At 45.6% G+C, this 23,218-nt stretch overlaps 1 protein-coding gene across 1 annotated transcript; it reads right to left on the bottom strand.

Moving 5' to 3' along the window:
• Positions 1-95: 95 nt before the first annotated feature.
• On the bottom strand, positions 96-22,718 carry LOC106555606 (uncharacterized). The gene is made up of 8 exons (XM_087711592.1): positions 22,548-22,718; positions 20,310-20,905; positions 19,944-20,061; positions 19,730-19,812; positions 17,391-17,517; positions 14,903-16,060; positions 10,193-10,196; positions 96-1,637 (listed from the first exon to the last, which is right to left on the bottom strand). Exons 2-8 carry the CDS (start codon positions 20,721-20,723, stop codon positions 491-493), a joined length of 3,051 nt encoding a protein of 1,016 aa, XP_087567718.1. The 5' UTR covers positions 20,724-20,905; positions 22,548-22,718; the 3' UTR covers positions 96-490.
• Positions 22,719-23,218: the final 500 nt, after the last annotated feature.

Here is a 23,218-nt window from a genome sequence, read left to right as displayed (position 1 = left end):
ATGACCACGGAGACATCTTTGGACAGCGCTGGCTCTTCGGCTTTAAAACAGATATGAGCACTGCCCCCTAGAGTAAGGAACGACTAGCACGTGTGCAAGGGGAATTTTTACCTTTATGCTCCTTATGGTTTTCTTACTAATGCAAGATATTACTTGCATTACATAATGAGAAACAAAGTGGAAAGGCAGATTATAACTACATTAAGCAAATAAACAAATTGTGAAATCATAACAAGGGACTGAGGATTGATTGAATATACGCCTGTGACTCTGTCTAGTGGAAACATTCATCACAGGGAATATTCCTAGGAATCTGCACTTCTTCAGTACTAGGCTAGACACCATTAAGACGGCAATCAATGTCCTTTATTTCCATTCATCCTAATTTTTTGCCTTGAAATGTACTTAGTAAAAATCACAACTAGGATTGTAGTGTCATCTTCTCTGTGTTGGACTGGAAAGACAAAATGTTATACATATTTGTATAGGTCTAGTATTTATATGGAGTATTACTCAAGTGGACTCTTTCATGACATTTTAGATTACTATTCCTGTTGAAACTCTTCCCACACTCTTTGCATTGGTATGGCTTCTCTCCTGTGTGGATCTTTTTATGGTAAGTCAGAAGACTACTCCTTCTAAAGCTCTTTCCACACTCCACACATAGATATGGCTTCTCCCCTGTGTGGATCCGTTTATGGGCAGTAAGGTAGCTGTTGGTACTAAAATTCTTCCCACATTCCATGCATTTATATGGCTTCTCCCCTGTGTGGATTCTTTTATGGGAAGAAAGATGACTGCTCCAAGCAAAGGTTTTTCCGCACTCCATGCATTTATAGGGTCTTTCTCCCCTGTGGTTACTTTGATGGCCCCTGAGGGAATAATTATCAGGGAAAATCTTTCCACACTCCAAGCAGGTATGTGGTTTCTCTTCTGAATGGGTCATTTCATGGGAAATGAGGTGATCAGATAGAGAAAAGCCCTTTCCACAGTCCATGCACTTATATGGTTTCTCCACTATGTGGATCCTTTCATGTTCCATAAGGGACGTACTTTCACAGAAACCCATTCCACATTCTCTGCATTTATATGTCTTCCCATCTTTGTGAATTCTTTTATGGGAAGTAAGATTACTGCTTTGAGTAAATGTCTTTCCACACTCCGTGCATTTATATGGTTTCTCCCCTGTGTGGATGAATTTATGAGAAGTAAGATGGCTACCCTGAGTAAAGCTCTTGCCGCATTCCATGCATTTATATGGCTTCTCCCCTGTGTGGATCCTTTTATGGGATGTAAGGTCAGCATTCCTCCTAAAGCCCTTTCCGCATTGTACACATTTATGTGGCTTCTCCCCTGTGTGGATTCTTTTATGGGAAGCAAGATTACCACTTTGAGTAAAAGTCTTTCCACACTCCATGCATTTATAGGGCCTTTCTCCATTGTGATTCCTCTGGTGGCTTCTAAGAGAGCAATTATCACGGAAGGCCTTTCCACACTCGATACAAGTATATGGTTTCTCTTTTGAATGTGTCATTTTGTGGGAAATTAGGTGACTGGATTTAGAAAAGTTCTTGCCACACTCCAGGCATTTATAGGGTCTTTCTTCTGTATGGATCTTTCTATGGTAAGTAAGTCGACTGATCCAAGAAAAGCTTTTTTTAATTCCATTTTGTGATCGGTTTCTCTCATCACTTTTTGCTTGCAGTTGGGTGGCAAACTTCCCTTTTTCCTCTTTTGGCTGGATTGTTTGGCATTGTTCTTTGTAGTTCTTATCCTCCTGGACATTATTTTCTTCAAAAAGAAATATAACAAGATTAGGAACATATTTAAAGATCAACTTTTTCCTGAAATTTTGCCAAAGAATCATCAATTTTGGGTGTTTTGCTCGCTGATATGAAAGAATCTAAGCTTCTATGACAGATGAATTTCCAAGTGGGCTTCATATATACACATCAAGTCAGATTACAATTTCCCTCAGAGAAAACTCTGATCTAATCTTTGACAATCAATATGTGCAAGGCCCTTGATGACATGGGTCAGTTCCATGTTGCCATGAAATCCTGTGCTGCATGATATGCTCTACCACATTAAATCCTCAATAACTATATAACTTTGATTCTGTACTTGTACTTGTACTTGACGCCTCTTCACCCATCGTGGGTATAGGCGACTTCCATGGAAATTTGACGCCACTGTTTTCGGTCCTGGGCTAGGGTTGTCAGGTGGTGCAGCCAGTCGCTATTATATGATGCGCATGACTATATCTTAGCAATGTTTGCACATTGAGGCAACCGATATTGTTTAGCCCTAAAAAGGAATGGATACGGCGATCCATGGAAGCTGTTTCGGCTTGATATACCCAAGGGGATGCCAGTCCCAAGGGTCGACAGAGCCCGATTGGTGGGAACGGGGGGCACCACGTGAAGGCCGGGTTGTCGTTTGATAGTTGAGAGGCTTTGCAATAAGTGTTGCAATAAGCGTTGCTTATAACTTTGATTCTGGACCAAAGACAAGATTTCAGAAGGATGAAAGAAACAATGTCATCTACAAAATAAACTGCAACCATTGCAACTCTACGTGGGACAAACATCACATCAATTAAAAACCAGGATCTATGAACACCGGCTGGCATTCAAATGCCACAATCCCAAATCCTTAATCTCTACCCACACTAACACCAAACAGCACCAGATTGATTGGAGCAACAGAAAAATAATCTGCCACACTCATGAGTTCATGGAAGTCTGGCACTCCACAAGCAATTCCATCAACAGAAACATTGACCTACAGCAGCCTATGAACCCCTCAAAATCCAATCAACCACACAACCACCCAGAGACAGCACTGTCCCTCAGCCAAACCATGCAAGCCCCCCACCAGCTCATCTCTCAATGACGCTTGCCTGATGTAATCTCCCCGAGACCCATCCCAAGACTCTCACTGACGACTTACATCTGGCCCATTACAAGACCTTCACTTGACACATCCATACCTGAAGGCCTTATAAACAGAAGAACACTGACACTGACACCTCCTAAACTCCGCTGAAGATGTTATCTAGCCTGGTAACAAAATGTTCAGAAACCAACCCACAAGCTCCCACCAATCGGGCTCTGTCGACCCTTGGGACTGGCGTCCCCTTGGGTATATCCAGCCGAAACAGCTTCCATGGATCGCCGTGAAAACAGTGGCGTCAAATTTCCATGGAAGTCGCCTATACCCTCGATGGGAGAAGAGGCGTCAAGTACAAGTACAACCCACAAGCTTGGAGAATGAACCTTCAACCTCATCCTACACCTTAGCTATAGATATTCACCACTATTGCAAAATCATACACATCTAAGGAGACATCTATTAATTTCCTTCAATAAAATAGGGTTAGTTTTATCAGAGTAGCTGGTTACATCTAACCTCTAAATGTAGTTTCTGACCACAGACAGGTTCTTACCTAGAGAAGCCAAATTCCTGGAATTCTCCAGCATGACCTCCCCATGGAGAGCTTTTTGATCATGATCCAGCTGAGACCACTCCTCCTCAGAGAAATACACAGCCACTTCCTCAAAAGACACAAGATCCTAAACAAGGAAACAAATTTCCCCATTAACAGACAACACCAAAAAGAATTTGAGACTTCGCTTACATCAATTCCAGGAGAGATTTGTAATGAATGAAATGGGCAACTGCTACAGAATACAAAAAAAACAATTGCACAACTTTTAGCTGATGGCATAGCGTGAAGGATATTTTATCAGGTTTAAATCCAGGACTTTAAATGGCTTTCAGTGTAGCCAACTAAGCAGTATCTATAAGGGAGAAGGAAATACTGGAGAAACCTATCTGACGTTTTGGCCAATCACCTGCTTTATCTACTTAGGGACCATCATGCTCAGCACTCTGTACCACAGTAAAAGTATTAGGAGAGCTTGTAACGATATACGGAATTGATCCTGGAAGATGACCCTTAGCTGAGACAATGGTCTGCTCAAATGAAATTTTAATTTCAGAAGGCATTCCTCCCCAAGATGGCTGCTGAATGGTAAGAGACTTTTTCTCTCTTGCCAATGATTTGCTGATTTTGCTGCAAAACCTGGTATTGGCTGTGCTGCTCTCTGGATTTGAATGGGAGCACCTAGTAATGCCACAAGGCAGCTTTTGGACAGTAGTGGACCTATTTAGCTAGAATGCATTAAAGTTGCAGGAACCTTGAGATTCCTCTAATATTGGAATTCAGCATTATGTAAGCACAAGCAATAGAACAAAATCAAATTGGACTCTTGGACTTCAAGACAACTGATTTCAATAAACTTAAGAGAGAGCTTGAGAAGCATTCCACGGACGAAATTCCTCAAGGGAAAAACAACCCAAGAAGTTTGGGAAGTGAGATTATAAAAGCCCAGTCTAGCGCAATTCCAGTGAAGAAAAAAAGTAAGAGATCTCAAAAGAAAGCAGCATGACGACCCATAGAACTCTCTGATGAAATGAAAGATGAAAAGGGCAAGTATAAAAAGGATAAGTATAACAAGTGGGAAAGAGGCACCTAAGTAAGGCAGAATATCAGCCAATAGTCTGAACCTGAGAAGATGAAGTCAGGAAAGCTAAGGCTCAAAATGAACACGCTTGCGGCAAAAGTAAGAAATAACAACAAAAAACCCTTCTTTCAACATGGCAGCATATAAATTTTAATTTAAAAAAAAAACAACATCTTGCCCTTGAGACGACATCAAGGGAGCTGGCAGGGCCTTAAAACCTGGCCTGCCAGTTGGGTTGGGGCCTGATAGGGGTGTACTATGCTGCAAATGGCAGACTGAGTAAGAGTCAAAAGTCCATCCAGAACACACATGCTTTCGGTTTTTAACCTTCATTTAATCATTGATTTTAATGCTTCCATATTTATGCTTTTATGCCATTGTAAGCCACTCACAGTCACTCTGGATCAGGGGTGTCAAATTCACGTCGTCACAGCGGCATCACGTGACATATCGGGACTTTCCCCCCCTTCGCTAAACCAGACGTGGGTGTGGCCAGCGCATGATGTATCCAGCCCATGCACCAAGATTTTGAGAGTCCTGCTCTGGATAGTGAGCAGGAGGCATATACATTTAATAAATCTTAAATGAATTTTATTTAAGAAAATTTATATGGCTGCCCAATTGCTCTCATTGACTCAGAATGGCTTACAATGTATATATATATATAACTTTGAACTTCAGAACAAAATGAAACCCATCTAAGATTCATGGATTTTTCCCCCCTAAGTTTCTCCTACCTGAGACAGAGGTTCCATCGCTCTTTCAGCTACATCATGAAGGGGAGTTGATTCTAAAAATACCAAAGACTGGTTTTGGTTCTCTGGGAGAGGAAGAAAAAGTGTGAAAGCAGATTTGACTTTTAAAAAAATAGAGATTCCACCCAAGAGGGGCAAAACAATCAGTTAGCTGGATGTCCAATCCTCGTGTCACTTAGAAGGGTCTTCTATTACCTGACATGGTATCCTGATTTTCATTTTTCTGGAAGATCTCCTTAAGCACTTCTTCAGAGAGTTTGGACGGTTCTTTCCATCCCGTGGCATATTCAGTGACTGCTTCCAAGGTTATCTGGACATTTCACAGGAGAAACAAGGAAGAGCAGAGGGAAAGGAATGAATTCCCATACTGCACCCCCAACGTAGCAGACCCCAATGTTCATCACAGAAGCTGGAAAATGAGAATGGAAGAATTCCCCCTCATACGTACATTCTCTAAAAGAAAAATGGAACAACTCTAAATTTGCCATGACTATATTCTCACACCTGGAACTCTTCTTGCATCTTTTCCTCCTCCTGGCTCAGCAGGAACCCTTCAGCCAGGGCCACCGCCTGGGAACTCGTCTCCACTCCACACTCCCGCACCCATTTCTCCATCTCTGGGGGAAGGACAGCCAGGAACTGCTCCAGGAGCACCAGGTCCAGCATCTGAGCCTTTGTGTGTCTTTCTGGCTGCAACCACTGAAGACAAAGGCGGTGAAGGTGACTGCAAACATCTCGGGGCCCAGTCACCTTCTGGAACTGTACTTTTCTGAAATGACAGCACTGGATCTCTAAAGTGTTAGTTCCCACTTCCTGCATTTTCTGCCTAAGACTTGACCAATTCTTCCCATAACTCCAAGGCTGAGGAGCAAGAGGGCTTTTTCCAGTTCCTGCATCTGCCAAGTGTTGTCCCTCCATCTTCTCTTTTTTCCCCTAATCCAGTTGCAAAATGGGTTAATGGATCTCCAGAGGTCTTCCTATTCACAAGACCTGAATTTCACGAACAGATGCTGGTCAGGTTTCTCAAGGACATTCAGCGCTCCACACTTACAAGATGCTTTCATTTTCAGATGGAGCAGGAAAGATTTCCACTTCACATATCTGAAATGGAAAACAACATAAATTTCCAGTAATTACAGGGTGACTAATTGAACTACTGAGGATTCTTCTCCAAAATAAACTTTAAAAGATGTCAAATGAATCTACTAATGCTTGGAAAATGGTCGACCACAGGAGGGCCTGGAGGAACATTGTCCATGGGGTTGCGATGTGTCAGACACAACCTTGCAACTGACAACAACAACAACATTTGGAAAGAGGGAGAATCTTATTAGGTAGGTTGATGTATCTGGTGGAAATTAAGTAGAATATTTCTGGATCAACTTTTTGCAATGATTTAAAATACTGGAGATAAAATGTGTTGTAGATTTCTATTTCTGAGGTTTTTGTTAAAGTGATTTCTGTGGCTGTGAATAGAGATAAGAGAAACTCTTATAACAATCCATCTCACAAATGTCTCAGGTCAGAAAGAGAAATTAAAACGAGTGCTATATAGATCGATTTAATAAATAATTAAATCAACATCTGAGCATACTAGCAGAAAACAGCAGAACCTCACTAATCAGAAATGCCCCTGGGAAACTTCCGAAGCCTAAATTAACAAACCACCATCCAATACATATATAGGGCTAAAACTCAAATAAATAAACCAGCCGTAACTTAACATGATGATCCGTTTTCATGCAATTCCTAGAAACTGAAAAGTCCCCACTTTTTAGCCTAATCCAGTCTTTTTCCAACTTCGACAAGAGTGTACAGTTGCCAACTTTTGACAAACACTGGTGTCATCAGGCACACGGTGCGAATGCTGCATCTCAGCCCCACTTGCATCTCCGTCCCTGCAACCTTCTTTTCTGCGGGAAGAGCCCCTTTTGCGGTCGTATGGAAAAGCTGGAAAGCAGCATTCCAGTCCTCGCACACCCGTCCTTGCACCCAGTCCCAGAGCCAACAGGACTTCGAGGCTGCCTCCACTCCTCCAATAAATGGGGAGAAATGGCCCCCGTCTTCTGACGACCCCATTTCTCTCCTTTGCTATCCCCCCACCGGCCTGGCTCATGCATGGGAAAAAGTGGCAGGGGGAACATGGGACCTCTGACTCCGACCCCGGAGGAAGACTTGGCCCGTCTCCACGCACCCTTCCAGCGCGGGACCCTTTTACACGGTCTGCGCCGCCATTCACGGAACTCAGGAGTCTCGTCGGAATCCGCACCCTTCGCCCCAAAAGGTTTCCCGGCAGCCTCTGGGCCTCCCGCAAAGCCCCGCCTCCCATTCACAAAGGAGGGAGGGGACGGAACGGAAAGAGAAGCCCCTTCCTAAAAACTCCCCAGGCAACACGTGTCTTGTATTAGCGGAAGTCTGGCGCATGCTCAGTTCCCTCCTGAAGCTGAGCGCGCCCTCTGGTGAATTCTCCGAAACGGCGGGAGAAAGGAGAGCCTTTCTGAGGGGAAGGGGAGGGCAGGGATGATGGGCATGGGAGTAGGAGGGGAACGTCCCCTGTCCGAGAAAGGCTTTGTCGTCTCCAGAAGGGGCAGCTTCTCTATCTTCCTCTCCTTTCTGCCCAGGAACTATCTGTGGAGAGGGAGAAAAATCTCTGGCGGATTTTAACTGGCTTCCCTCAAAGAACAGCCACCTTGAAACAGCTGGCTGGTCAGAAGACGAGGACCCAAGAGTCTTTGTGGGAAAGATTTCTTTTGTTTTTTATGTATCTTTAATTCAATGTGTACAGCTGGCCTTCTCAAATTCTTTCTCTCTGGGTGCCCAAGAATAATTGGAAAGACAGAGTGGCTTCTTGTGACAAAAGAAATAATGCTGAAGAAAAACAAGTATAAAAAGAAAACCAGTTTCTAAATTGGTGAAAAGCTGAAACATCTGGATGTTCCAGAAATTTTACCTCACAACAAGGCTCCTTGGTAGAGAAATGAAGAGAGAGGAACATGGCACCCCATCTGTGACTGGAGAAAAAGTGGCATTGTAAATTGAAGGAAAGAAAATATTGAACAGGGGACCCAGACTGTGGGGGCGATATGCTGACTCTGTAAACCGCTTAGAGAGGGCTGAAAGCCCTATGAAGCGGTATATAAGTCTAACTGCTATTGCTATTGCTATTAAAAAAAATAGTTTCACCAAACAAAATCAGTTAAGTACAGGTAGTCCTTGACTTACAACAGTTTGTCTAGTGACTGCTCAAGTTAGTTTTTTTTTTTTTTTTTTTTTTAGTTTTATTGCAAATTTATATGCCGCCCTTTTCCCTGAGGGGACTCAGGGCGGCTTACAGCAATAAAGGGAAGGGGGTGCAAGACAAAACTTAAAAAGAAAAAAAAATCGTGATTAAAGGAAATTGGTCATAAAAACACAACATTCACTCAACATTCGGGCGGGGTGAGAGTAATCCTATCCCCAGGCCTGACGGGATAGCCAGTTCTTGAGGGCTGTGCGGAAGGCCTGGACTGTGGTGAGGGTACGGATCTCCACGGGGAGGTTGTTCCATAATGTCGGAGCTGCAACTGAGAAGGCTCTCCTCCGCGTAGTCGCCAGTCGGCACTGACTGGCGGATGGAATTCGGAGGAGGCCTACTCTGTGCGATCTGATGGGACGCAGGGAGGTAATTGGCAGGAGGCGGTCTCTCAAATAGTCAGATCCACTACCATGGAGCGCTTTATAGGTGGTAAGTAAGACCTTGAAGTGCACCCGACGATCAACAGGTAGCCAGCGCAGCTCACGGAGGATTGGTGTTATATGGGCGAACCGTGGTGCGCCCATGATCACTCGCGCGGCCGCGTTCTGGACTAGCTGAAGTCGCCGGATGCTCTTCAAGGGCAGCCCCATGTAGAGCACATTGCAGTATTCCAGCCTAGAGATCACAAGGGCTCGAGTGACTGTTGTGAGAGCCTCCCGGTTCAGGTAGGGCCGCAACTGGCGCACCAGGCGAACCTGGGCAAATGCCCCCCTGGTCACAGCCGACAGATGGTGGTCAAAACTCAGCTGTGGATCCAGGAGGACTCCCAAGTTGCGGACCCTATCTGAGGGGAATAAATTTTGCCCCCCCAGCCTGATTGATGGAACGTTAACCAAATTTTTGGGAGGAAAACACAACAGCCACTCGGTCTTTTCCGGGTTGAGTACCAGTTTGTTAGCTCTCATCCAGTCTTTAACAGCCTCAAGGCCCCGGTTCATCACGTCCACCGCTTCATTGAGTTGGCACGGGGCGGACAGATACAACTGCGTATCGTCCGCATATTGATGGTACTTAATCCCGTGCCTCCGAATGATCTCGCCCAGCGGTTTCATGTATATGTTAAATAGCAGGGGGGACAGAACCGAACCCTGCGGCACCCCATAGGTTAGGGGCCTCGGGGACGATCTCTCCCTCCCCACCAACACCGACTGCGACCTGTCCGAGAGGTAGGAGGAGAACCACTGTAAAACAGTGCCGCCCACCCCCACCTCCCGCAGTCGTCGCAGAAGGATACCATGGTCGATGGTATCGAAAGCCGCTGAGAGGTCAAGGAGAACCAGGATGGACGCATAGCCTCCATCTCTGGCTCTCCAGAGATCATCGGTCAATGCGACCAAAGCGGTTTCAGTGCTGTAACCGGGCCTGAAGCCAGACTGGAAGGGGTCAAGATAGTTAGCTTCCTCCAAGGTACGCTGAAGCTGTAAGGCCACCACCTTCTCAACAACCTTCCCCAGAAAGGGGAGGTTGGAGACTGGACGATAGTTGTTAAGAACTGCTGGATCCAAGGACGGTTTCTTCAGGAGGGGCCTCACCACCGCCGCCTTAAGTGCGGTGGGGAGGTGTCCCTCCCGAAGAGAGGCGGTGACAACCGCCTGGATCCAGCCTCGTGTCACCTCTCTGCTGTTGGCAGTCAGCCAAGAGGGACACGGGTCCAGTATACAGGTGGAGGAACTTACAGCTCGCATAGCCTTGTCCACATCCCCAGAGGCAACATCCTGAAACTCAACCCAGAGATGGTCTACCAAGTTATTCCCCTGTGTCCCGGCTGGATCTGCAGGGGTGGAGTCCAGTTCCGATCGAAACCGAGCAATTTTGTCCGCCAAGAACTGACTATATTCCTCAGCCCTTCCCTGTATGGGGTTCCCCGTCTCCCTCCTATTTAGGAGGGAGCGGGTTATCCTAAACAGGGCGGCTGGGCGAGACTCGGCGGACGCTACCAAGGAGGCAATGTGTGATCTTTTGGCAGTTCTCAGTGCCCAAATATACTCCTTGGTGCAGGCTGTCAACAATGCTCGGTTCGGTACGGACCTATCGGATCTCCACCGGTGCTCTAGGCGTCTCCTCCGGCGCTTTATCTCGCGGAGCTCCTCGGTGAACCAAGGGGGTCTCCGCGAGCCGCTGACCCGGAGGGGCCGTAGTGGCGCAATTCGGTCAAGAGACTCTGATGCCGCCGAGTGCCAGGCCGCAGCAATAGTCTCCGCCGAACTGTGGGCGAGAGCATCTGGAATGACCCCAAGCTCCGTCTGGAACCTAACAGGGTCCATCAGTCGCCTGGGGCGGAACCACCTGGTCGGTTCCTCCTCCCTACGGTGGGGGTTTGGCCTCCGGAAGTCTAGCCTCAGTAGGTAGTGGTCTGATCACGACAGGGGAATGGTCTCATTTCCCCTCAGACCAAGATCATAATTCCACTGCTCCGAGAGGAATACGAGGTCGAGTGTATGTCCCGCCAAGTGGGTAGGGCCTCGAATTACCTGGGTCAGGCCCATGGCTGTCATGGAGGCCATGAACTCCTGCGCTCCATCAGAGTGTTCGCCGAGCGAAGGCAAATTGAAGTCCCCCAGAACCATTAGTCTAGGGAACTCAATTGCTAGCTCGGCTATTGACTCGAGGAGCGCAGGGAGGGCCGCTGCAACGCAGTTGGGAGGCAGGTACGTTAGCAGCAAACCCGCTTGACCCTTGAGGTCCAACTTCACTAGCAGGGACTCACACCCGACAAGCTCCGGAGCAGGGATCCTACGAGGAGCTAAAGACTCCCGGACTACAATAGCCACACCGCCACCCCTTCCCTGGGCTCTCGGCTGATGAAGCACCTGAAACCCGTCTGGGCACAGCTCTACGAGGGGGACTCCTCCCTCCGTGCCCAGCCATGTTTCAGTAATACATGCCAGGTCTGCCCCCTCGTCTACAATCAAGTCCCGGACGAGGGGAGCCTTATGGATAACAGACCTGGCATTTAGCGACAGCAGCCTGAGACCAGGGTCCTGATCGCTCACGCCATCTGACCTTGGAGTGGGACTCATAGGGCCGGAAGGAGGGATCTCTGCAATATAGCGAACCCTCCTTCCCCTGTAATGGCCAGCCCTAAAGTCCCCGCCATATCTGCCTCTCCCTGTTATGACCGCAATGCTCCGACTCTCTCCCGTGGGCATAATTCCCCCAACCGCCCCAATGGCCCCCGCATGTCCCGCCAGGTCCTCCGAATCAGGCATACTCAGGCACTCACACAGGCAGTCCCCACAATATAATTAAAACACAAAAAGAATACAGCAATAATAGTACTAAAAAGTGGGTCTTTCATACTAACTCATTCAGTCTCACGCACTCAACATACCCATTTAAAATTGCGCAACACAGAATTTAAAATTATAAGTTCCAAAAGAGCCAGCCTCCCTTCCTCCAGTTCCAGAGAAATCCAAGGCCAAAGTCCAAGAACCGTATTCTATAAATAGTTGTAGATGGAGGGGGGGCAGAGCACAGGCCCCAGGCATCAGCCAACACCAGCTTTGCAAACTCACACCCTCCAAATCCAGATAGAGCGTGGTATAATAAACAATAACGGTCCATAGGAGATAAAACGGTAGTATGCAGGGGGGTATCTTATCTTCCCCTTCTCCTGAAGTCCTGGAGCGGCCAAAGTCTATATGTCCAAAGTTTACAAGTGACTGGAACCAGTTAGAAGGGGGAAAGGGGGGGTGCCAACTTAATGTCCAGTTTTTAAAACGCCAAGTTCCTGTCCCTGAAACTGCCATCCTCTATCACTTCCTTCCCCAAACCAAATGCACCATAAGTATGTATACCATAAAATATCAGGATGTTAAACAGATGGTCGTTGTTCAGTGGTAGCAGGTGGTGGGGAAGAGCAGTTGTTCCGGGCCAATGCCGATGGTCGCAGGCCAGGCAGTAAAACTCACATAAGTGAGAGCAGATAGACAGGCAAACGTGGCTCCACAGTAGCAGGGGCAGACAGGAAGGGAAAAAAGTTGTCCAAACCACGGGAGGGATAAAAGGAGAGGCTCCAAGGTGAGAGGGTAAGCACTAAAATACAGGATAGAGGAGGGACGGGTGTTCAGGCAAGCTATGATGGTAGTGGCTAATTCGCCCAAGCCACAATAATTTCCTCCTCTTTACCTTGATGGTTATGGTAATAGTGCAGATGATAATAGCCAATTTCAAATCCCCCAAGCTCACCGTTCCTTTTCTGGTTATAGGTAAAAATCCGGAGTTCCTCTCCACTAAAATCCAGAGTTCTTCTCCAAGCCCCAACACTGTTTGGATCTAAAAAAAAAAAAACAGTGGGGGGGGGGGGCAATCGTGAAAGCAAAAGCTCAGACAGCCATTTTCCATCCAATTCCTGCTGCCACCATTCCGCTGCTCTAAGGCACCTTCCCGGACCAGGGCTCACCGGGGCTCACCCAATAGGGCAGGCGACCTTCAGGGGCACCCAGGGCCCCCAAGTAGCCAAGATGTTCAAGACGCCAACCGTCCGCGTCTCGCCGCCGCCGCCCTCGCTCGGTGGATCAGCTGTTGGGTTGCTCAGCTGTTAAGCGCAGTGGAGCCTTTGGGAGCGATGTTTTTAAAGATTTTTCGTCCGGTCCTGGGGATTCTGATGACTTAATCTCACCCAGGCTCTTCCGGAAGTTTTGCGGTCCGTTTGGAGGCTAACCAGCGCTTTTTCGCTAGATTTGCAGAGAGCGAAAAAGCCCGGCCGCCATTCCAAACCCGCGCATGCGCACAGATTTTTTGTAGTAGGAAGTTAGAAAGAAGTCCTCCATCATAACATTTGTCTTCTGTGGTTGCAAAGATTTAATACAGTCCTCCTGTCAGAAAATCTATGTGTGGTTGCAGAGTTTAACCAATTTAGCAATAGCAATAGCAGTTAGACTTATATACCGCTTCATAGGGCTTTCAGCCCTCTCTAAGCGGTTTAGAGTCGGCATATTGCCCCCACAACACATAATCAATTTACTTTGAATAAGGCTGGATAACAATACCAGCATTGTCCTTGTGTCTACAGTATTCTCATTTCTGCCACAATTTTCCATGTATGCTACTTCTCATGTAATATTATCACATCTGTATTTATGACACATCTAGGTTCCTGTTGGATGCTTGGCTCGATATCCATCTTCACTATGAGAACTGTTTCTTAACAAATACTTGAGTTATCTGCTCCATATATAGAAAAAGCTAGAAGCAGATACAAACACTAGGAACTACAGTACTGTTAAGCCATCTTTTGAGTAAATGATTTCAATCTGACGTGAGATAAAACCCTCAAGTGTGGACCCGCCAAAAATAATCTCATGTTTGTAATTTTCAGTGTGCCCAAAAACCATTGACCATAATGGAAAAAACTATGTCAACTGTATTTAATTTCATGTTAAAGGTATATGTGATACAATCCATTTTAGCTTTTGCCAATCCCATGTCACTTAACAGCAAAGCAGGCTGTTAGCACTTTCATAGAAAAGTCTTTGTGTACATTTATAGGCTTTCTCACCGTGGCTCCTTTGATAAAAAGGAAACCCTCCCTTTGAAGCTCTTTCCATACGATGCACATTTATATGAGATTATGGGGAAGATTCAGTGTCATAAAGGCACCTTTGACTGAATAATGTTTTCTCATTCCTATTATAAGTCCCCATGTCCTGATTTCACATTGTAGAAAACAAATCTGACTTTTGTTATTTTCATATCCATACATTTCTGGCATGGTTTGTGATGCTAGGACACACAAACTCTTTTGCTATTTTCCTTTGCAATTAAGAAAACAAAATTCACCACAAAGTTAGGACACAAAGCCAAAGAGCTGTATGTTGAGACTCAGGTTATATTTCTAATCCTGTACTCCTTATGGTTTTCTTTCTTAGCTATTACACAATGAGAAGCAAGGATGGAAAGGCAGAGTATAACAAGATTAAACAAATGAAGAAATAGTGCAATTTTAACAAGGAATTAAGTTGGTTATTTGCCTGCAGGTCTACTCAAGTGGATATATTTATCAAAAGGAATTCCTAGAGGTCTACCTGTCTTAAACGTGTTGGACATCATTAAGACACCATAAATGCCCTTTATATCCACTTAATTTTTGCCTTGAAACCACCTACTTAGCAAAAATTACAACCAGGATTAAGGATTCAACTTGTTTTGGCCTGGAAAGGCAAAATGTTCTCACATATGGGTCTAGTATTTATATGCAGTATTGCCCAATTGGAGCCTTTCATGGCATTTTAATTATTATTACTGTTAAAGGTCTTCCCACAATCCTTGCACTGATGTGGCTACTCTTGTGTGGATTTTTTTATGGCAAGTAAGAAGATTACTCCTTCTAAAGCTCTTTCCACACTCCATACATTGATACGGCTTCTCCCCCGTGTGAATCCTTTTATGGGCAGTAAGATAACTGTTGGTACTAAAACCCTTCCCACATTCCACACATTTATGTGGCTTCTCCCCTGTGTGGGTTCTTTTATGGTAAGAAAGATTACTGCTCCAAGCAAAGGTCTTTCCGCACTCCATGCATTTATAGGGTCTTTCTCCCCTGTGATTCCTTTGATGGCTTATAAGAGAATAATTATCAGGGAAAATCTTTCCACACTCCAAGCAGGTATGTGGTTTCTCTTCTGAATGGGTCATTTTATGGGAAATGAGATGATCGGATAGTGAAAAGCCCTTTCCACAGTCCATACACTTATATGGTTTTTCCCCTATGTGGTTCCTTTCATGTTCCATAAGAGATGGGTTTTCACAGAAACCCATTCCACTTTCTCTGCATACATATGGCTTGTTCCTTGTGTGGATTCTTTTATGGGAAGTAAGATTACTGTTTTGACTAAATGTCTTTCCACACTCCATGCATTTATATGGTTTCTCCCCTGTGTGGATGAACTTATGAGAAGTAAGGCGACTGCCCTGAGTAAAGCTCTTTCCACACACCATGCATTTATATGGTTTCTGCCCTGTGTGGATGAACTTATGAGAAGTAAGATGACTGCCCTGAGTAAAGCTCTTTCCACATTCCATACATTTATATGGCTTCTCCCCTGTGTGGATTCTTTTATGGGTAGCAAGAGCACCGCTTTGAGTAAAAGCTTTCCCACACTGCATGCATTTATAGGGCCTTTCTCCATTGTGATTCCTCTGGTGGCTTCTAAGAGAGCAATTATCACGGAAGGTCTTTCCACACTGAATACAGATGTACAGTTTCTCTTTTGAATGTGTCATTTTATGGCGAATGAGGTGACTGGATTTAAAAAAGCTCTTGCCACACTCCAGGCATTTATAGGGTCTTTCTTCTGTTTGGATCTTTCTATGATAAGTAGGTCGGCTGATCCAAGAAAAGCTCTTTTTAATTCCACCTTGTGATCGGTTTCTCTCATCACTTTTTGGTTTCAGCTGATCGGCAAACTTCCCTTTTTCCTTTTTCCTGTGGATTGCTTGGCCCTGTTCCGTATAATTCTTACCCTCTTTGACATTATTTTCTTCAAAAAGAAACAAGAAATTATAGCAAGGTTAGGAATATGTTTAATGAGCAATTCCCCCCCCCTGAATTTTTGCCAAATTATCATCAATATAATTTGAGTGTTTTGCTGGCTTATACAAAAGAATCTGATCTAAGCTTCTACGAAAGATGAATTTCAACTCAGATTAAAATTGCCCTCAGAGAAAACCCTGATCTAATCTTTGACAACTAGCGTATGCAACTTTGGTAACATGGGTCAGTTCCATGTTGCCATGAACTCCTGTGCTAAATCTTATGCTCTATGAAGGTGTGTCAAAACTGTGTGCACGCACGCTATTGCGGGCATACATACCCACTTACCTGCATATGTGCGAGTGACTCCCCCCACTGTGCATGTGTGAGCGACCCCCCCTCCCATGTGTGTGGGGGGGAGGATTTTCACCCTCCCCAGCTCCAGAAATTAGCTGAGGGTCGTTGTGCTGGTAAATAGGGCTCCGCGTGCCGCAGGTTCACCCTCACGACTCTATGACCTTGGGCCAAATTAAATCCCCAAAAACTATCAACCCGGGGCACTCATTGAGTGACCACAATCAGGAATGGCAAATTGAACAGTAAGTGGAAAACCATATGACTGTGATGGTGCTTACAATTTAATCTCAGCTTTCCTTTTTCTCATCGTGGTGATGAGTCCTAGTGGCCATGGTGGCACAGTGGTAAGAATGCAGTACTGCAAGTTACTTCTGCTGACTGCCATCATTGGCTTAAAGTTGACTCAGCCTTCCATCCTTCTGAGGTTGGTAAATGAGAAGCCAGATTCTTGGGGGCAATAAAACAATTAACCAGTAGAATGCCTTGGCTTAAGAAGCTGGGTGTGCTCAATAACTGGAGGCTTTAAAAAAAGTCTGACTGCCACTTGTCTGAAATATCACTTGCTTGAGCAGGGGTTCGGACTACATCCCCAAGATCCCTTCCAATTCTGTTATTCCTTGTCATGCTTCTCAGGGATGGGGCAATCCACCATGGGCTACTCACTGCGGGACAATCCAACACAGGATAAAACAGTGATACCTCACTGTTTTTTCGACATTATTTTAATTTTTGTTATTTGCATTTTACCTAGTCCCTCCTTTAGTGATTTCTTTAATAATTTTATTCCACCATTTCTTTGATATTAGTGTAACTCTTGTTCTGTGGTGAGTTCACAGGTGGGTTGTTTCCGGTTTGGCCCGGATCGGGCAAACCAGTAGTAGTGGCGGCAGAAGGCTCCGCCCACCCACCTGGACGCTTGTGCGCATGCGCACCTGAACCAGAAAATTGGCAACCGACCACTGGGCGAGTTAGATGCTTACCTAGAGAAGCCAGATTCCTGGAATTCTCCAGCATGACCTCCCCATGAAGAGCTTTTTGGTCAGGATTCAGCTGGGACCACTCCTCCTCAGAGAAATACACAGCCACTTCCTCAAAAGACACAAAATCCTAAGCAAGGAAACAAATTTCCGCGATAAGAGACAACCCCAAGAAGAATTTTGAGACTTCTCTTCCCTCCATTCCAAGGGAGATTTGCAATGAGTGAAATGGGCATCTGCTGCAGAATTCAAAATAAGATCTCACAACTTTTGGCAGATAACACAATGTAAAGAACATTTCATTAGGTTTACTGCCGAACTTTCAATGAAGCCAACTAAAATAGTCTTAGCAGTAGCTCCAACTCTTTCTATTTGAGCAGAAGGTAATATTGGAGCAACCCATCTGATATTTGCCAAGTGTCTGCTATATCCACTTAGGGACAATCATGCTCACACTCCGCACAATAAAAGTGCTAAGAGCAGTTGTAATTGCATATGGGAGACAACGGCCTGCTCAATGAAATCTGAATTTCAGAAGAGAAAAACAAGGGATTGTTTCTTTCAGAGTTGCCACGTTAAATTAAGAAGGAACCAACTTATCTTTGGAGCTTTGAGGCTGCCAGTAGAGCTAGAATTCATTGTTCTGGTTCTTGTTTGGACTACCTTGAAAAACTAATAGAGCTATTCCAGGGATCTGTGTGAGGACTACCAAAATATGGGTGAGATGCAGCTGAAGGTCTAGTTCTCCTCAGTTTCCAAGGAAGATGTTGACCTTCTGAACAAGAGCGGTAAAAAGCAATTCCCAAGAAGACATTTCTCAGATTTTGCAAAACTGTGGTCTTGGTTGGCATCCAGGTACTCAGCTTGTTAGAAATTCCTCACCAAGTTCTAAGTGCTTTGATTGTCACCCCTGCCCTTTATAACATGGTACTCCTCAACATGAAATCTGCCCGGCCAGTGGTGGGTTCCAGATCCCGTTGCAACCGGTATGCTGCGCCAGGGCCAGGCGTCCACCACAGGAACGCGAGCTGTGCGTGGATACACACCCACCACCCTGCAACGCTCCAGTTGCTCGGCGGAGTATTACGCAGGTGCCAGTTGGCTTAAATACAGGTAAGGAACAAGAGCAGGCGGGCGGGCCCTCCATAGCACCGTTCTGGTATGATGGCTGCTGCTCCCCGCAGCCACCGGTATGCCCGTACAGGGGTGTACTGTCCAGAACCCACCACTGCGCCTCATCCTTTTTAGCTTTCCTTAAAACTTATCTATGCTGTTTGGCTGGGGCCTGAATGAGGACGTGTCATCCTGGAGGTTACTGCATTAAAAAGAAGGTCCCACCTAGCAATAGCAGTAGACTTATATACCGCTTCATAGGCCTTTCAGGCCTCTCTAAGCGGTTTACAGAGAGTCAGCATATATCGCCCCCAACAATCTGGGTCCTCATTTTACCCACCTCGGAAGGATGGAAGGCTGAGTCAACCCTGAGCCGGTGAGATTTGAACCGCTGACCTGCTGATCTAGCAGTAGCCTGCAGTGCTGCATTTAACCACTGCGCCACCTCCACTCCTTTATAAAACTCTCTGCCTTAGGTATTTCTCTGCTAATTTTAATGTTGTATCTATTGTTGTTTTAATCTTTCATATTGTTTTAGCAGATTGTATGCTGCCCAGAGTTGCATGTCAGTGAAGTGGGTGGCATATAAATATAATGAACGAAAATAAAAACATTCTGCCACTGGAGATGACATCTCCCTCCACTTTTCTGTCTGTTCAGAAAGGCCTGAAAACCTGGCTCTGCCAGTTGGCTTGGGGCCTGATGTGGGCGTACTATGCTGGAGGCGGTTGACTGAGTAAGAGACAATAGTCCACCCACGAATGGTCCAGCCACGTGGCTTTAACCTTCATTTTAATTATTGTTAATTTTAATGGTTTTATATTTATGCTTTTATCCAATTCTAAGCCACCCAGAATCACACTGGATACTGAGACAAGAGGCGTATAAATTTAATAAACTTTATTTATTTAAGAAAATTTATAAAGGTTCCCCTCGCACATATGTGCTAGTCATTCCTGACTCTAGGGGGCGGTGCTCAGCTCCGTTTCAAAGCCGAAGAGCCAGCACTCTCCGAAGACATCTCCATGGTCATGTGGCTGGCCTGACTAAACGCCTTCCCAACAAAGGTGGTCCTTGCATTTTTACATGCTTTCGAACTGCTAGGTTGGCAGAAGCTGGGACAAGTAATGGGAGCTCACTCCGTTATGCGGCGCTAGGGATTCGAAAGGAAATTAGAACAAAATAAAACTTATGCAAGATTCATGGATCTTTTCCAATGTTCCTCCTACCTGAGGCAGACGTTCAGTCGTTCTTTCAGCTACATCACAGAGAAGAGGCGATTTGAAAAATATCAAGGACTGCTTTTGGTTCTCTGTAAAAGGCAGAAAAAGTGTGAAAGCAGATTTGTTAAAAAAAAAATTGAGAAATTCCACCCAAGAGGAGCAAAAGAACCAGTTAGCTGGATGTCCAAACCTCACATAGTATAGATGCAGCTTCTATTACCTGACATGGCATCCTGATTTTGATCTTTCTGAAAGATCTCCCCAACCAGTAGCTCTTGAGAGAGTTTAGATGATTCTTTCCTTCCCTTGACATACTCAGTGGCTGCTTCCAAAGGTATCTGGACATGATGTCCCAGTAGAAACAAGGAAGAGCAGAGAGAAAGAAATGAATTCTCATACTGCACCCTCAAGCTAGGAGACCCCAATGTATATCACTGAAGATGGAAAATGAGGGTGGAAGAATTCCCCAAACATATCTTCTAAAAGAAGAATGGAACAACTGGCCTTAAGCAGTTCATAATCCCAGAAAAATCAGACTGACAAATTCAGGGAGATAATTAGACCTGCCGTGGCTATATTCTCACACCTGCAACTCTTCTTGCTTCTCCTCCTCCTCCTGGCTCAGCAGGAACCCTTCAGCCAGGGCCACCGCCTGGGAACTCGTCTCCGCTCCACACTCCCGCACCCATTTCTCCATCTCTGCGGGAAGGACAGCCAGGAACTGCTCCAGGAGCACCAAATCCAGCATCTGGGCCTTCGTGTGTCTTTCTGGCTGCAACCACTGAAGACAAAGGCGGTGAAGGTGACTGCAAACATCTCGGGGCCCAGTCACCTTCTGGAACTGTACTTTTCTGAAGGGACAGCACTGGACCTCTAAAGTGTTAGTTCCCACTTCCTGCATCTTCTGCCTAAGACGTGACTCATTCTCCTCGCAGCTCCAAGGCCAAGCAACAAAGGGGAGTTTTCCAGTTCCTGCATCTGCTGGGTGTTGTCCTTCCATCTTCTCTTTTTTCTCTAATCCAGTTATAAAATGGGCCAATGGATCTCCAGAGGTCTTCCTATTCGCAAGATCTGGATTTCATGAAGAGATCCTGGTCAGGTTTCCCAAGGACATTCAGCGCTCCACACTTACAAGATCCTTTCATTTTCAGAGGGAGCAGGAAAGATTTCCACTTCACATATCTGAGATGGAAAACAGAAATTTCCAGTAATTATAGCGTAACTAATTTAACTACTGAGCACCTTTCTCCAAAGTACAGGGCGGGGCATAACCTTTTCCTAGGGGGTCACAGCAACACTTGTAATAACAACACAAAGAATTCATACACCATTCGAAAGCCCATCAAAAACTGAGTTTATTGACATGATTTAATAGTCAGTATGACCACCATTAGCCCTTCGAACAGCATTCAAACGAGGTGGATAAGAACACAACAAATCTTCAAACAGTTCCGTTCGATTTTCCAGATTTTTCAACACAGTTTCCAAATTCATTCTCAAAGTTTCAACCGAAACAAATTTAACATTTAATAGCTCATTCAATTCAGTTTTTTATGGGCTTTAAAATGAGGTGTCGCGGAAGTTGTAAACTGCTGTCGATCTTGCTGTGACCCCCTAGGAAAAGGTTATGCCCCGCCCTGTAAAATAAAAAGGCTAATGAACTTACCAAAGTCTGGAAAGAGGGTGGAGAATCTTATTAGGTAAATCAATTTATTTGGCTCTGGGGGGAAATGCAGGAGAACCTTTCTGGACCAACTTTTTGCAATATTCAAAACACTGGAGAAATACGTAACATATTTTTTGGGAATTCCTATTTCTGAGTTACTTAACTGATTTCAGTGATTGTGAATAAAGACAGACTCTTTACATCGCAAATATGACAGGTCACAGAGAAATTGAGACGAGCGCTGTATAAACCCATTTATTAAGTAAATAAATCAATATTTGAATGTGTAATAAAAGCAACAGAAGCCCATCCGGCGCAATTCTATTTGGGAAATTGAGAAGGCTGAATTAACAAGCCATCATCCAATGCATATAGCTGAAGAAATCCATATATTAAACATTTAACCTGACCTTAAGATTCACACAATTCTTATAAACACATCCCCCCACTTCTTAACTCAATGCAGTCTTTTTCCAACTTCCACTCCAACACCCAGAGTGTAAAGCTGCCAACTTTTGACAATAGCAATAGCAATAGCAGTAGACTTATATACCGCTTCATAGGCCTTTCAGGCCTCTCTAAGCGGTTTACAGAGAGTCAGCATATTGCCCCCAACAATCTGGGTCCTCATTTTACCCACCTCGGAAGGATGGAAGGCTGAGTCAACCCTGAGCCGGTGAGATTTGAACCGCTGACCTGCTGATCTAGCAGTAGCCTGCAGTGCTGCATTTAACCACTGCGCCACCTTGGCCCAGACAAACATTGGTGTCATCTGGGCTCCAGGTGCGAATGTGCATCTCAGACCCACTTGCATCTCCGTCCCTGCAATGCTTCCCTTGTCTGCAGGCAGAGCCCCTTTGCGGTCGTGGGGAAAGGCTGGGAAGCATCACCCCAGTTCCAGTCCTCGCATACCGACCTTGCACCCAGGGCCAGCAGGAAGACTTCGGGCCAGCCTCCCCACCCCCATGAAGAGGCTCCTACAGGAAATGTGGGGGAAGCGGCCCCTCCCTTCTAGAGAACCTATTTCTCTGCTCTGCTCCCTGGCCTCTGCATGGGAAAGAGCGGCAGGGGAACATGGGACCCCGGACTCCAACCCCGAAAGAAGACATGGCCCGCCTCTACGCATGCCTCCTTTGCATGGGCACAGTAGCAACTCACAGAACACGGGAACCTCGTCTGAATCCGCATCCCTGCAAGGCTTCTCGGCAGCCTCTGGGTCTCCCGCAATGGTCCCCGCCCCGGCTACCAGGGGGAGGGGATGGTGGTGGGAAGGCTTAGATGCGCCTTTAGTGTCCCCCAACTAAATACCCAGGAATCACGTGTCTTGCATTAGCGGAAGAGGCTAGCGCATGCTCAGTTCTGTCCTGAAACTGAGAGCTCCCCCTGGTGGATTCTAAGCAAAAGTGACAAGAGGAGAGCGTCTGAGAGGAAGAGGAAGGCAGGGATGATGGGCATGGGAGTAGTGGGGGGAAGCCTCCCTGCCTGAGAAAGGCGCTTGGGCACTTCCAGAGGCAGCACTTTCTCCCTCTCCCTCGGGAGAAACTATATAGCAGTAACAATTCCTCTTAAACTTATCTACCACTCCACAATGCTTCATAACACTCTCTAAGCAGTTTACAAAGTCAGCAGATTACAAAACAATACAATAGCAGAGTTGGAAGGGACCTTGGAGGTCTTCTAGTCCAACCCCCTGCCTAGGCAGGAAGCCCTATACTGTTTCAGACAAATGGCTCTCCAACATCTTCTTAAAGAATTGCAGTGTTTGAACATTCACAACTTCTGGAGGCAACTTCTGTTCCACTGATTAATTGTTCTAACTGTCAGGAAAT

Source organism: Thamnophis sirtalis, unplaced genomic scaffold, assembly GCF_051295495.1.
Source record: "Thamnophis sirtalis isolate CommonGarterSnake01/CBP01778 unplaced genomic scaffold, rThaSir2_p1.2 scaffold_3, whole genome shotgun sequence".
In the NCBI taxonomy this organism is placed as follows: domain Eukaryota; kingdom Metazoa; phylum Chordata; class Lepidosauria; order Squamata; family Natricidae; genus Thamnophis; species Thamnophis sirtalis.
This window is presented reverse-complemented; position numbering and strand designations above follow the sequence as displayed.

Coding starts and splice junctions, on each gene's coding strand:
- LOC106555606 (XM_087711592.1), bottom strand. CDS start 20,723: ATGGAAGGACAACACCCAGCAGATGCAGGAACTGGAAAACTCCCCTTT. Junction 19,813..19,943: donor AAATCAGGATGCCATGTCAG/GTAATAGAAGCT, acceptor TGCCTTTTACAG/AGAACCAAAAGCAGTCCTTG. Junction 16,061..17,390: donor CAGGAATCTGGCTTCTCTAG/GTAAGCATCTAA, acceptor TTCTTTTTGAAG/AAAATAATGTCAAAGAGGGT.